This window comes from Nothobranchius furzeri, chromosome 8, assembly GCF_043380555.1.
Source record: "Nothobranchius furzeri strain GRZ-AD chromosome 8, NfurGRZ-RIMD1, whole genome shotgun sequence".
NCBI classification, from domain to species: domain Eukaryota; kingdom Metazoa; phylum Chordata; class Actinopteri; order Cyprinodontiformes; family Nothobranchiidae; genus Nothobranchius; species Nothobranchius furzeri.
Window position 1 is genome coordinate 59,903,607 of NC_091748.1, and position 16,683 is coordinate 59,920,289.

Sequence of the window (16,683 nt, forward strand, 5' to 3'; positions counted from 1 at the left end):
CAGAGAGTTGAATCCCCTAAAGAATCATGTGACTATACTAATTGGTGTGTTTCAATTTCAAGGCTAAGCTACATAAAAAAACAAAGAAACAAAACAATTTACTAATTAAAAAAATGGTTAAATATTTATTTTAAAATTCAAAGATAAATGAAGAACTTTAGTTCTTAAACCAGATGTGATTATCAGTTTTAGTGCAATGAGATATTGGGGTCATCGCTTCGGTATATACCAACTAACCATCTGTGGGCCTCACTGTCCAGGTTTCTTTTAGTTCAGCAGGAAGGATTCTACTGCCAGGATTTCTTAATTTTTTAGGATTTCTATTCAGAACAATTCAAAAACTTTGTTTTCGTTTTTGTCTTAAAATGCAAATAACTATGTCAGTGTGCCGGGCTCTGTGGGTTTACAGCAAGCATTTAATCTATTGTCTGGAGAAAATTTCCCATCAACCTCAGTAAATGTGCATGAGCCTGTTGAAGCTTCTAAAGACAACAGTACAGTTAGGACAGTTTGAAAAATCATGAATCAAACTCTGCATGGGAGGTCTAACAGTCCACTCACTACAGTTGAAACTGGACAAGTTAGAATAAGCTGCAAAAGTTTGTTTATTTCAGTCATTTCAACTTAAAATGTGAAACTACTACATGAGGCAGAGTCATTCTACCCAAAGCCAGATATTTCAAGCCTCGATTCGTTATAAACATGATGATTATGGCTGATAAAAAACCCCACATTCAAAATTTCAGACTATTAGAATATTGTGGAAAGGTTCAATATTCTAATTGCCACATTCTAACCAGCTAAAGGTGTGTTTCCATTGTTGGAACTACAGGGGAAATTCTGGGATGGGGAAATTTAGCGGGAGAGTCGATGTTCTGGTCCTCTCAGCTGTTGTGTCTCAATTCAGTTTCAGCCCTTTCAGGACTTTACAGTCAGCAGTGATGTCACTGATTAGTGCTAAAAAGTATCTACAGTAACACTGATAACATTAAAAGTTTTATTCTGTTGAGGTATATCATAATTTAATGTATTCGGAGGAAAAGAGCAGCTGCATGATGTAAAATGTGGTGAAGCTCAGTTGTTAAGGCGCTCTGTGAGACTTCAAAGCTCCATTAAGTAAAAGGCAGTGGGGGATTTAGCCATGTTTTCCATTTTCGGGACTTTAGTAACAGCCATCGATGCATATTTTCTTTTGCATACATTCTGCTTCACAAGCAACTCTTCTAATTTTACTTCTGCCGGTTGTTTGGTAGGGCTGAAATGAATCTTCAAAGTAAGCTAAGCTAAGTGTTATTAGAATTTCCAGTAGCTTACTACTGAACATGTCAATGAAATGTTATTCTATTGATCATGTGCGGATATATTTAGATATGTTATTTTGACTAAGATGAGTGATATTAACACAAACCTAAAATGCTGATGAAATACAAGTCAAATTTTATTCCATAAAATATTATTAACTATAAATATCAGCTGGGAAAGAGGGAACTAGACAACACCAATCAATACATATTATTGAGCATTTTATAATTTTGTTGTTTAATTTCATATTTTAGCAGCAGACCACCGTCTCATTTTACATAAAACGTCATAAAATAGAATAATCGATTAATCGATGGAGGATTTGATAGAATATTCAATGGCTAAAATATTCGATAGTTGGGTTGTTTTGGATGACGTCTGCTGATGTAATTTTCTAGTTACAACCAATCAGCGTTCCGCTCAGCAACTCCACTAGGCCATTCCCAGTACCTATCCCGGATCAGGTTCCTGAAAATGGCCCAGAACACAGTGGAAAAATAAATAAATGAACAAAGTGGAGACACACACACACACACCTGGGATTTCTTGTAAATTTCCCCTGACCGTGGAAATGCACCTAATAAATCCTAAACAGCTGCAAAGGGTTCATGAGCCTTTAGATGGTCTCTTTAGATCAGGGGTGCCCAATCCTGGTCCTAGAGAGCCAGTATCCTGCATGCTTTAGTTTTACCTCTTTCAACACACCTGATTTCAATCAGCAGCTAATGAACAGGCTTCTCCAGAGCCTGATGAGCTGCTGCACAGGTGATTCAACCACTGAATCAAGTCTGTTGGAGCAGAAAAAACACAAAACCTGCTGGATACCAGCCCTCCAGGACCAGGATTAGGCTCCCTTGCTTTAGATGGTCTCTCAGTCTAAGCTGGATTACTGACATAAATGGACTTTTGTGCCATATTCTCATTTTTGGAATTTCACTTGCATCTGACCTGACTCAGACTGGTTAATGTAAGCTTGTGTTATATTTGCCTTTGGTCAACATTACAAGCTCTGAGATTGGTCAATAAAATTGCACGCCAAGCATAAAAATGAAGTTGCTGTGTGCCAATGCTTTTTGAAGTGGTACTATCCAGAACATTTATTCAGCAGGATATCAAGACTATGCTCATTTATTCAAGCCCCTCGCGTAGCAAGGAATCCAAATAGCAATCAAGACGAGAGCTTTGGAGAGATGTAGAGAGATGGATTTACATCCAAACAGCTTGAGGGCACTGGCTTTAACTCTACTTAAGGTTGGATCAGAATCCAATCCGAGGAAGCCTTTTCTTTTGAATTGTAAGCTGGAGTACTTCCGTGGACACTGCAAACCGTCAAGAAACACTCAAGTGAGACTTTGTGCCTCGTTTTAAAACACTAGCAATACCAGATTTCAATGAGCTGTGGAACGAGCATTTCCTCTGGTTTGAGAAATCCTTTGAAAACCACGGCTGCAATCACCCCAGGCACGCAAGCGCACACACACACATGCATGTTCACGCACACACATAGTATTAGGACATTGTGCAAACTCTGTTCATCTGTGTGCATTAGGAACAGGCTATAGTCTCCTTACAGACTACTGGTCTTGACAAGGTAGGTGATTATACCAGGAGAGGTCCAAAAGGGGTAACTAAAACCAGGTCATACACACATACACACAATGTAGGGCATGCATTTTCTCATTTGTGCATGAAGCACCATGCAGCTATTAGCGTCTGTAAAGACTGACACTGAAAAACTGTGCAAATACACCCACTCTCCACTAATAGTTGTTTACTTTGTCATCATTACTTGACACTGTAATATTGGATGGTCATGCCAAGCAAACATGTTTAGCTGCTTATTTATCTGAGATGGTCATGACTCCACAGAACATCTCTGTCAGCTGAGTCAGAGGAGCATGTTGGGGTGTATCTACAAGGGCAGAGTCTGAATTACAAACAGGGGTATTGGAGTGAAAGGCAGGGTGAGAGCAAACAAAACATAAGGTAAAGCCAAGAATGCCAATTATTCACCATGCACTGCAGGGAATTTATGTTCCATGATCTTTTGATAGTATAGCTGCAAATTCGCACACACCATCTGACGTGCATGCTCATAATTATTTTAAATGTTTATAGTTTTATTGGATAATTACTGTAAGCAGAATAAAAATGGGGTCTCTACTTTTTTTAGAAACACAGCCATGGTGAATGTGTGAACAGAATTCGCAGCTGCAGGGTGCAGAAGGAGGCAGGAGGCGTACAAATGGCTGGCAGACTCTGAAGCAAACAGGGCACGGTTTCACTTCACAAAACAAGCAAAACCGTGAAGTAAAGACGGCTGAAGTGAGAATGGTTTTTGTGCTAACGTTAATCAAAAAGGGAACATATCAAACCATGCAGACTTTTTTTTTATCCATAGTACAAAAACCCCCTCGCCAAAAACAACAAAAACAGCAGATGAAACAACCCAAAACAAAGACTGCCTCTGTATCAAAGAAACCAAATTAAAACTCCAGGAGGCAGATTAATAAACAATGTGTAAGAACAACAACGTGCACAGCTTTTTCTGCACAGACCAGTACTCATAATAGGAGGATGTGAGGTGAAATTGAATACATTTTGTGTAGTATTCAGAGCATGAGTCCATGTGTTCTTAGAGCAATTTACGCCTCATATAGGGAAGTGGATTGAAATGGAAAGATAATGAGAAACAAAGCGAGAAAATTTAACACAAAACAAAACACAATTTTATGGAGCTTGTTTCTTGGTTGCAATGAGATTGTTTCTAAAAGACTGATCAGAGCCAGCTGCTGAGGACAAACTATGTGCAAGTCTGAGTTTGGCTTGCTGTTTGCTCATAGTCATGTTTCCAATGTCGGAACGTCAGGGTGAATTCTGGGACAGGATGGCAGACATCAGCAGATCGCGACTGCTTTGGCAGTGGGTGATGTCACAGATCAGCGACAAAAAGCATCCACAGTAATCTTAATAACACTGAAGGTTTTATTTCAAGTGAATTATGATTTAATCCATTCAGAGGATGAAAACAGCTGTATTATGTAAAATGTGGTGTTCAATGACCAGAAAAAGCTGTTTTTTTACAGCGTTCTTTGAGACAACAAAGTCCCATGAATTACATCATTGTGGGGGAATTTTTCGTGTTTTCTGGTGTTGGGAGTTTAGTAATGAGAATTTAAAAGCAGCACGGTTGGTGCTTTTATTATTTTGCTTCCATTCTGCTTCACAAGCAACTCTTCTAATTTTACTATTGCTGTTGTTTTGAATGATGTAATTTGCTACTGAGTACAAACCAATCAGAGTGAGTTAACCAAAAGTTCCGCTCAGCTACTCCACCAGGCCATTCCGAATGCCAACCCCATCAGGTTCTCAAAAGGTTCCTAAACGGCCATTCGGCTGGCCCGGTCAAGTGGAGACACACACATGTTGGGAAGTTCCTGTAAATTTACCCTGAAGTCCCGGTAGTGGAAATTCTGCTAATGTAAACTTTAAGTTATGGTTCTTCCATCAGAGGCTCCATTACTAGTGATGGGTGCTAGGGTTGTCACGGTAACCGGCATAGCGGTAAATCCCAATAAAAAAGTTGACAATAACAATAACCGTCTTGTTTTTTTCAAAATATATTATCTCGGTGGATTACCGTGGCTGCGATGTAGGCGCGGTGACCCTTACCAGCCACCGTATCATCTGCTAAAGTTGCCAGCGGCGCATGCACACTTTGTTGTTTACAACCAAAACTTTCTTGAAGCTAAAGCTGAAATAATGGCCAAAAGAGGAGACAAAAGCGCTCAGGACATTTATTATCCCTCAAAGAAGACAAAGTCGGAAGTATGGGCATTTTTTGGATATTTGAAGAATGCCGAGGGACAGTTGATAGAAGACAGCTATCCTGTTTGCAGCACGTGCAGGAAAAAGTTTCTGTGAAAGGCAGCAACGCTTCAAATCTCACGACACATCTGCATGACCATCACCCACAACTCTACAGTAAACACAAGGCAAGTTAACATTAGCGTTTTAGCTCAAATGCGTGATCCGAGGTAGGGCTGCACAATTTATCATTAAAAAGTCGCGATATCGATTAATGCTTTTATGCAATCTCTTTTTGGTATGTCTACGATTACATAAAAAAAATATAACAAAGAAGACGGTCATTGTACCGCATTTCAAACCGGGACATAATATGCATGAAAACAAGCGCTCCATCTCTCCTTCAACAAATAAAATGGTGAAACCTTATACCAGGTGACGCAGAACACAGATGGCAGGAAATAAACAACAAGAGCATGTGAGACAAGCTGACTGGAGGAGAAAAGCCGAAAATGTGAGCAGCAGAGGAAAACCTCGCCGACGGTGGTGCGAATGACAACCAAACGGTGACGTTAATTCCAAAAAAAGGTTCTCATTCCATGATTTGGAAGTTTTTTGGCTTCAAAACAGATGACGAAAACCAAAAAGATGCAACTTGCAAGCAGTGCTTTGCAGTAGTAGCAACACCACAAGGTAACACTACGAACTTGTACAACCACCTTAAACATCACCATAAAGTGCAGTATGATGAAGCTGTAAAGGGCAAGAAAACAACGGGAGAAAATCCTTCCCGGTCAACCACCCAGACATCCATAACGGAGACCGTATACAGTGCTTCTCTATACCCATCAAACTCCTGCAGGCACAAAGAAATTACGGAGGCTATCACTTATCACAGGGTATCTGCAGGTTTAAGGGAGCCAAATTTAAGACTTTTTAAGACCTTTTTTACGGCTACTTTGACCAAACTTAAGCTATTTTTTTTTATTTCATTTAAGCTATAATTTCCAGCTATTGCCTGAAACCAGTGCTAACCATGTCGCGAACATGGGATTAGCCATCCAGTTACCATTAAACTTGCACTTCCCCATGGTACAAGCTCCCACTAGCTTAACCAGCTAATGTGCTCATCTAAAAATAGCCCCCTTTCACAACAATGACGGACATTAAAACGACTTGTGAACTACTTAACCTTCCCCTCACCCCAGTCCTAACCTTAAGGTCAGTTACTGACCTTAAGGTTAGGACTGGGGTGAGGGAAGGTTAAGTAGTCAAATAATGCCCGTGTGACCGCAGGCGTCAAACACTGACGCCAGCGGAACCGCGTGACCCTGCGTATCCCTGATCGTCGTCTCCTGACGCGCTGGGGCATCCCGAATCGTCATATATTGCGGCTTGGTCACACGCGTCATATTTTGACGCTTTGGGTGTGAGAACATGTTGCTTCGTTAGTGTTCCCAGAAAGCCATTTCATACTTCAAAAAGCCATTGTTTTGTTATCAAAGAAAATCTTGATGAAAAAGTGAGTAGAAAAGTCAAACCATATGATTAAGATGTATAAAATAGAACCGTGCATTTGTACAGTTTAATCCATTTAGCCATTCAGCCTTTATGCACTTATAGTCACAAAACATCTGCTACTGCATAATAAGTTATTTCTTTAAAGCTAAGCTGATTGAAATAAAAAATAAAAAAAAAACTGATGAGCACATTTTTTTTAAACAACACAAATGTTAAATACAACAACAGCCCATTGTTAACTAAAGTGTGTAAACTATCAAATCTCATCTTGCAGCATCATAATAAACAGCAGGCAAATAAGTCTGGAGGAGGAGATATTTGCAAACTATAAAGCGAGGTCAGACACCTTTGATTTGTTATCTGGAAACAGGAACAGTCGTTATTGTTTTATCTGCTCTGTTAGTGCTGAACGCGTCCGTTCTGTTACTGTCTGGCTTCATTAATTAATGAAACATTGGCTTTTCATCTCAGGTGGAGGTGTTTCGCAGGGTTTCCTCTTCATTCATCCCTTCGACTAATGTGATATTTATGCTTTTGAGCCTCACTGTCTAGCGAGAGTTTCAGCCAATAACGGCGCCCACCTGCGGTGAAGATGAATATGTAAATTTGAAAAGTAGGTCAGAGATCAAATTTCATCGGGTAAAATCACAGCTGAAATTTCCTTTTGCCAAGTGGAGACCCCTCAGCCAATCTGATTCTAGTGCGACCTTCTGGGTGAATGCCATCACTCAGGTCCAGCTGATAAAAGTATTCGCTTTGCATTCATTTATCACTGGAAGTATGAAAGCAAGAAGCCCACTAGGGCCGGTAATTTAATCAAAGTAGTCTTTAGAGCTTGAGAAGATTTCAAGCTGAGGTAGCAAGTACTGGACTTAGCATTGCACAGTGACAGTACCTGAAACCTTCTGCCTGTGACTCACCATATCACAGCAAACCCAAACGTCTGGCTCAGCAGCCTGGTGTTATTAAAACTGCAAATAGGGCAAACAGGGACTACAGCTTCATTTTATTTTCAATACTTCAGTTTACTTAGTTTAATTAGAGGCCTTAATCTGCAATTAGCCCGGAGGTCAACTCTACTCCTAAATGAAAAGAATGTGAATGAACTTGTACATGTTTAATTAAACTATTAACCCATGAAATGTCAGCACCACTCAATCCTGTGTGGTCTTAATAGAGTAATAAAAGAGACATAGTGCAGGCATGACAAATTGACTTTATGACTCAACTGTAATGGGCAACTATTAGCAGGAACACAACAGATCAATGTTAATGCTATACAAAGGGTGAGTGTACACCACAGTGTTTAATCACTTCATCTACACTAAAGATTAAGAAAACCCTGATATGTAAAAATAAAGGATGTTCTGTTCACATTTTTGCTCCCGATCCAAGTCGGAGTCATTTGAGTCCAATAATCTTCCGATACCGAGTTCAGATCCGGTACTTTACAAAAGCTTTAAGAAAAAAAGAGAACACACCAAAGTTGTCTACGTTTTTTAATCATTCCTTCTTTCTTTCTGTATTTATGCGATTTCTTTAGCTTATCTGCCATAAAACATCACTCGTTCAGGAAGTACATTAATAAGAAATGTGTTAATATTAAGAAAACATGTAAACGTAGCCTTGATGCTCTAATTTCAAATAGTTTACACAGTGTGCAGCTATTTGTAGCAACAGGGATGGCATGGCACATAACATCAGCAGCAGGGTAACTCACTTCTACTAAACACCTGTGCTGCTGCTGCATCTGTAAAGTTAGGAAGAGAAAGCAGATCATGACTCTAGGAGTCTTCTAAACCCACGCTTGCACTCATCCAGTGTGATAAATGTGCTGCTATCATGGAATATTTGATGTCCGTGAAATTTTTTTTGGCATATTTTTAGTGGCGGCTGGCTTATCCGAGTTGTTGCAGAAAACTGAGCAGGGTCCGTTTTTTTTTTATAAGGTGGTGCATCAGTGTTGAATGCAGCACTACCTTTTTCACCACGTTAAATGCTCAGTTTGCACACATTACATGTGTCTATTACACTCCCCTTGTGGTTCGTTTTAAAATACATCCAAATTACAGACATAATCTCTCTTAGTAGGTTCTGTGTTAGCCTGTTAGCTAACAGCTACATGTTATGGTGTCTAAATTTCCGAGCTACCTTAAATTGTGGGACTTTACGTTGTTATCTGCGAAACAAAGCGTACTGATGTAGATGTAAAACAAAGCCATTGTGTTTCCATTAGAAAACCTCGCTCTCAGGATGAATTAAAAAAAATAATGTTTGTTGTTTTAAATGGTTAAATCCAATCTTTTTCACCCAATTTGCTGAAAATAACATGATCTGACCCAAATTCTGACCATGTGATCGGATTGGAGCATCCCTAGAAAAAATAAAGACTAATTTTACCCTAGAAAGGTTTTAAAAATCTAGAAATTTGGCATAGTTTTACATTTTAAAGAAGATAACTTGATCCTGCACAACACCCCAGAGGAATTTGTTTAAGTTGAGCTGCTCAGACCTGATTATTGAGGTTTATACAAAGTACTTGCTTTGCCTCTTGCTGTGTTCTTTGACCATCCATGAAAGATAACATCTCCATATTTCAAAACGTGGTAAACTTAGCTTTCACCAAGACACCACAGTGCTGGGCGCTTCATGAATACAGCCTGAAGTGTGACAGCAGAGCATGAATGATGTACAATAGATTAGGATGTGATCCAAATGCTTCTCCTTTTACCTCACAGAGGGGAGAAATTCATCAGGATGGAGAGGAGGCAATGAAGAGAGGCCACCAGCTGGCTCAAGCTCTGCCTGCTCCGTCGCTCCAGTGGACAACTTTATTGATTCTAGTCCCTCGTCTTTTTAAAACGAGCACATGACTCACTAGTTACCATGCAGACAGAGGGATTAGGAAACTGATGGAAATGAAAAACAAGACTGTATATTAAAACACGGCTTTAAAGCAGACACACTGACTAAGCTGCACAGCTCAACTGCCTTCACTTCAATCTAAAGACTGCAAATACCAAACACCTCTTCTTTAATGCCAGCTAAATGTTTTGTTTATTCAGCTTTAATGGTTGCACAGGACTCTAAATGCCAAACAGCTGCAATGAAACACAGAACCCTTCATGAGTGAGGTGCTCATAAAGCAGAAGAAAGTCTGACTCTTGGAGTCAATGTTGGTCATGGCTCAGGCGGCATTAAAAATTATGAAATATTTATAACGATAAACAGAGTCACAGATGAGTAATGCATGCAAGTAGGCTAAAAATACGAACACATTTCAAAGAAAAATTTTCTGCGTGCGCAGGAGAATTCATGTCTAGAGTATAAATAACCCACACAAAGAGTTTCTACATATTTAATAATATTTCCAGATAAACTAAAGAACTAAAAGCATTTTAGGGATTGTGAAGGGCCTAAAAGCCTTTGGAGCACTCACTAGTTCATTCAAACTTCTAAAACAAACACATGTGTGATTGTCAATTTACATCAACATTAAAGGACATGCATTATGTTATTTTCCACCTTCCAGAGCAACGATGGGCACTCTATAGGGCTGAGGATACTGAGGATTTCACCTCAATAATAATAGACGATAACTACAGGAATGCGCAGAAACATTGTCCACTAGATGGAGCTGTCATGTGTATGACGTTGAGTCACATTTTTACGTGACTCAAGGTGGTGCAACTTCTTCAAGGGACATGAATGTTGCCAACCTACACACATCTTTTAGTTTTTTTTTTGTTATCAAATTTATTGACATGGGGAAATTTATCGCGATATTTCAGAAATGTCGATAACGATAAATCTTCGATTTACTGCCCAGCCGTAGCACAGTATAAGATAAAATATTATTGCAGGGACTATTGAGATGTCATTTTTAAATTAAATGTAAGTTATTTTCATGAACCCTTCAACCCATAAATAAGATGCTTGGATTCGATCAAACCCCGCCTCCCCCTGTGTGAACTCCACAGTAGTACATACATAGAACTTATAACAATCAGCTAGAGGCTAGCGGTTAGCATTCTGTTTGTACTCACAGCTCTGGCTCTTTACTGGGTGGTTTAAATGAAGGAATGGCGACAGTTTGAAGAAGTGATCCATCTGAAAACTAGGGTTGCACAATAAATCACAAATGTATAGTCATCTCGATATCGGCAAGCGCAATATGCATATCGCAAAGAACAGCAAAAAGCTGCAATGAATGGTCAGCTCAAATGTCTGCTACACATAGTTTTTGACTAATCAAATAGAACTCTTCACCCATTTGGCCAAGCTGGTGGGTTCTTATAGGTTAGATTCCCCCCCTGCTAGGCGGATGACACTTAATTTGGATGGCTAGCAAACATCTGAGTTAGCTTCGTTCTGCTATTCATGCTGATTCTGCTTTTCCCAGGATCCACTTATTCCTTTTGTATTCAGTTTTTTTTTTAAATTTCTTCATATCTTTTGGTCACAATTTTTGCTTTTTCATGATACTTTTTAGTTATTTTTTTATTTTTCAATGTCTTTGTTTTTTATTTTTTGTTCTTGAGTTAAGTATTTGTTTATTTTATTGCAAGTCATGTCGTTATTGCAATATTAATTCACTGTTATCGTGTATAATAGGTTTTCCTAATATTGTGCGGCCCTATTGAAAACCCACCAGTCTGTGAAATCGTGGTCATATTCTGGCTCCGTTTTTGAGAGTTCCTGAAGATAAAATCCAACCATTTCTGCAGATTACAGCCTTCTTTAAGAAGTCTGGACAGGGATCCTGTAGGTCTCACAAGCAAAAATCCATTTTTGAGCTCTAGGCATTACTTAAAGTGCAGACTCGATAAGACAGAAATCATTTCTAAACAAATATGGACATTAAACACCCCACTAGCTACACAGAGAGACTGGGTGTTAGTGTTTGCACTCCAGAGGAGGAATCCAGACTTGGGAGACTACCTGGATGGGAGGAGCCGGTTGTAGTGACATAGCAACAACCCCATCCAGCCTTTTGCAGTGGCTTAGCAAAACTTTGCAGAGCTGAAGGTATGAAGCAGCTGAGACAGGAAAAGGCATGTGTGAACCCGAAAACCATTTGAGGGGCGTTTTTCATAAGGAAAAAACAAAAAAGCATGGTCAAATGCTCCAAAAAGCTGTTTTTGCATGATATATAGGACCTTTAACAATTTAACTTTTAATAATCATTACACTGCAGAAGATGCTAACAATGCAGTCAAAGTGTCTGTTTTAGATTCATTACATATTGAGATAGTTGTGTGATGTATCAATGCTGAGCCTAAAAAACAGTTTTGTCCTTTGAGAGAAAGTCTAACAACAACAAGATTTTCACTGATCAGATAACTCAGGTAAAAAGCCTCAAGGACACAACTTCACTCCAAGTATGCTAGTTCTAGTGATGTGTTTATCTTTTTATTACTGTTTTTTTTTCAGACCGAGAAGGCATGGATTGGATCCTAAACAGAAAATCTCTCCATTCTCTGGTGTTAAATCCAGCATCTGCCTAGGACAGGCCTTATCAGCCACTGAGAATATCTCCCTTGTTCTGCAGTATAAAGACACTGGCAGTTGTCAAAGCTCTTTCATCCTTGAACCCATGTCTCAATAGAGCTATAAATAACCCGTCTCTAAGACTCCACTCATGTCCAGCTCATTAGAGCCCGACGTTACACCGAAATAATGGCCACAAGACCCCCCCCCCCAAAAAAATAAATAAATAAATAAATGAGCACAGGCTCTACACTGCGAGGTGGAAATACAGTAAAATAATTGATGCATGAAAATGTAAAAAAAAACGTCAATTTCTTGAAAGTTATAACAGAAAACTTGCATGGCTAGAAGAGTCTTTTCTTTCCTAATTTTCCCTCCTTTCACATCTCTTTGACTGACTGATATGTCAAAACCAGGATTCAGCTCGGAGAATCCACACAAACAGCAAGGTAAAATGAGATGATCTGGCCAATACTGCTCCTTTTACCAACGGTGAATTCCTTGAGACCACGACAGCTAAGCTCAGTATCATTCATTAATGTCCCACCTCCTCATTACTATCTCCTCGCACTTTTGAAAGACTCATTACCTGCATAATGGAATAGTGCTTAGAACAGTCAGACCTTTCTTTTGCGTGAATTAATCACCTACACGCACAGACAAAAAAGAAATCCTCAGATTAAATATTAAGAAACTTCTACCTCTGCTTTGCTACTTTCTCAAACTTCTGCAAAGTGTACTTTTTCTCTTTTTTGTTTGAAGTGCTCTGGCAGGGATACAACAGAACTGCCATTTCAGACTGCTCCTCTGCTTTCCACATGTCTGCAAGGCCAGCGTGCCCAAAAAAAAAATAAATAAAAAAAAAAAGAAGAAAGAGAGATATACTTACAGTTGACTGTGACTTTTACTGTTTTGGTGTCAGGAGAGGCAATGTCATTTAAAGCGCTGCACTCGTAGTCTCCAGCCTGGTCCCTCGTGATGCCGGTGATGTTAAGATATTCGCCACTTTCATGTTTCCTGGCTGGAAAGAAAGAAATGGAAGCAAAGTGCTTTACAACATGTCTACACAGATTATGAACACACACTTCCCAAACAGACACTCACTCTACACCACAAGGCTTTCTGTAGTCTACGGTCAGTGTGTCGAAAACTCTCATTTGTGCTACAGCTTTCAAGCCTGAGTAGAAGATGCATTACAATTAGATGTTGTATTGAGCTCCTGGTTGCCCTTGCTCCAATCTAAAGCAGCATCGGTCTATATTTATTGATATAGTGGAAGGAAATAGTAGTGTAGTCCCAGTCATACACTCATTGGTTCAATTCAGAACATGCAGTTAGAGCTACCTCCTGAAGTACAAGCAGATGCAGTGGCTGAATGAGTATAACAGCCCAACTACTAGGAATGTGCATTGGTGAAATTCTGGCGATACAATACATATCACGATACAGGGGAGACGATGCGGTATGTCACGATATATTGCGATACATTCAGTCAGACGATATTAGTTATTTTAGACTGACTTTATTGTAGGAACATTCAATAAACAGTCCAAATTGATACTTAACATGTTTAACATGAGTAATCTGAAACATAATAGAGAGATTTACATTTCAAGGGTGGAAAAAAAACATTGCACACTGCTGCCGACTAGTGGCTGGTGTTTAAATTGCACCAAAATAAAAGAAAATACACAAATGTTTGCATTTAAAATCTTCCCAAAATTAGATGCACAGCTTTTGAATATCGATATAATAATGCAGGAGAAATATCACCATATATTGCCATTTCGATATTTTCTTACATCCCTACTAACTACCAAGGCTAGTCACATCTGGAAAATTTAAAACCTGCAAAAGCCACACAAAATTCTGTGCTCAATGTTCTAATTAAAAGAAAATTTTAATGTACCAACAACGCTGCCACTAATAGACTTGGGTTTAAGTTGCACGTTTATGGTCATTATGTCCTAAACGAGAAAACTGTGAGATACAAGGATAATTTAGTTTAAATCATGAGATAGAAGCATGCAAGAAAGGGGAATTCAACTGGTCCTTAGTTGTGTTGCTCATTTTAACACTAGTTCCTATAGATATAATAAGTGTTCCATTTAGCCATTTAAAAATGCATGCACATAAATGGTGCCAGTGATGTTTTCTGCAATTGCTAGTTCATAGTCAAGACAACAAAAGCTGGAAAGCAAATGATGGCTCTGACACAGCTTTATCTCAAACAAAAGAATGCAAATGAAGTGTACCTCTGTTAGTGTTCAGCACATGACACTTATTTAACATTAGAGCTACCATGAATACGATGATTCACTGATGGATAGAAAGTTAATTGGCTGCTATTTCAGAAGTGAATTAATCAAGCTAGTCATTTATCGAGTAAGCAAAGTTCCCAGCCTCTCAACGGGAGGAGGTGACACTTTGCTTTGTCTTGAATGCAAACTTCACAATGCTGATCACATAGGAAGCCATTGCCTTGAAGAATGACAAATGGTGTGGATGTTTCAGTTTTATGAACGTTAGGCGTACATAACTTAATAGACAGTAACTGTAATTGGTAGAAAAAGCTAACGTCTAAAACTGCCCACAGTGTAACAGGGTCAAATGATTAGAAGTGTTACTTGATAATTCAGATGATAAGACACCTGGGGCTGAACATAAAACAATAATTGTACACATATTCCAGGTTTCTTAGTTTAATTATTCACATGGGAAATTATTCATCACTTTACCAGTACCATACAGAAGGTCCTCCTAAGACCTCTATTGATTTACAAGTCAATATTGCTGGCAGTGAAACTTAACATATTACTCTTCATTAATATGTTATTATTATTCATGCCACCTGGTATGATGATGATTACTGGAATTAGGATTTATTATTTTCACTGGTATTTAATGTGGTGTTGGTTAGTCGTGTCTTATATACCATCTTACGTCATTTCCTTTTGTTTTTATTTCTAATTAGCATAATTACTTGAACTCAGTGCACTGATCAGTGGGTTCAGTCGGAATGTTTACTTAGTAAAGTGCCTTGAGACGACGCTTGTAATTTTGTGCTATAAAAATCTACTGAATTTAATTTATTTGAATTAGTTTTTGGTGGGTACCTGATTCAGAAGGAAAACTAAAACATTGCTGCAGTTGACCAGAAAACATTTGCCTCTGAAAATACCACTTTAAGTTACCATAAAATATTTATGAACTTACAGAAAGAGCTAGGATCACTTGTGGTTGGTTCATTGCTGTAACCATGTTCTTTGGTGATAAATCTCTTGTTGGTGAAGGTTCTCAGTCATCCAGGTGCAGTTAATCCAAAGGGTTCGAATTACGGCATCTGGACTTCTTTAGTTTCTCGAAGACATTTGGCTTCTCATCCAAGGAGATGTGCCAATTCTGACTGGAATGTAGGAGAGTCAAGTTTATAAGCTGTACCTGTCTATTGTTGTTTAATGAGCAGAAACTACGCTGAATACCCCTCCCTCTACCTCTGTATGAGTCGTTAGCCTCTATTGTGAGGGAGTTGTTGTATTGATTAGATGCAGGAGGGTGTGACCTGGACTGAGACTGTTTTGGAATAAGACTTTAAACTGCAATACAGGAGGTGCTGGAAAGGTATTGGGCCAAGAAGCCGATAAATGCAGAAGTCATGTCCGGCTCTGACTTTTGGGGTGTTTTTCATTCTGCACAAATAAGCATTTTTGCTGAGTCATACCAACTGTGCAGTATCTTAGGTACTTTTCCAGTCCATAAATCTAACATCCTCATTGGAACCAGTGTGGACCAACTTAGAGTGTGTATGAGGCCAAGTAAAGGCACAAGTTTTGTTGGTTGCTCCCCATCACATCAGATGAAGTTTATCAACCTGGACCCAGGGTGAAGGGGATCATCTACTTAGAAATGTGAGTGGCTTTCAGAAGATGGCTTGAGAGAATATTCCAAAGCCAATGCCAAAGGATCTTTCACATGCTACTTAGGTCCCTGACAGTGTAGCATATAGTGGACAAAAGTACAACAGGAAAGTGAAATCAACTGAAAAGTTTTGCAGTGGAATTTGACACCACTTCTTTGGAGTTCTACCTCACATTGAGCTACGCTGCTCATTCCGGGAACATACAATCCTTGCAAGTTGTACTTCAGAGGAAATGTGACCAATCAGTTTTTCCTGCAATATAAGATTTTCAATAATGTGCTACTTTTATATTGAGAGTGTGCCTCTGTATATTTCCATTGTACAAAAGTTAGTCAAAATATCCCATTTACAGTGGCTACCATGTTGCGTTTCTGGAGCCACAGGGCTGACAGTCAGGACAATGTCCCATTTGTTTACAGTGCAACGGTGGGAATTTAAAAATGCTTTGCACCCAACCACTAAAAGGGCTTGCTGTTTTGTTTTGGCTTCAACTCCCACCGCATGCTCCTGTGTCCAGTTTACTATAAATACAGTCTTATTTTATCCATCCATCCATCCATCCATCCATCCATCCATCCATCCATCCATCCATCCATCCATCCATCCACCCACCCACCCACCCATCCATCCATCCATCCATCCAT

The 16,683-nt window shown here is 39.2% G+C and overlaps 1 protein-coding gene across 3 annotated transcripts in view; it reads right to left on the reverse strand.

Moving 5' to 3' along the window:
* The window catches only part of negr1 (neuronal growth regulator 1), a 255,629-nt gene that overhangs the window by 94,746 nt on the left and 144,200 nt on the right, over nt 1–16,683 (reverse strand). For all 3 annotated transcript variants that reach the window (XM_070554179.1, XM_015970609.3, XM_015970610.3), the window contains exon 4: nt 13,010–13,141. In XM_070554179.1, coding sequence (XP_070410280.1) covers nt 13,010–13,141 — 132 coding nt within the window. The remainder of the gene's footprint in view (nt 1–13,009; nt 13,142–16,683) is intronic.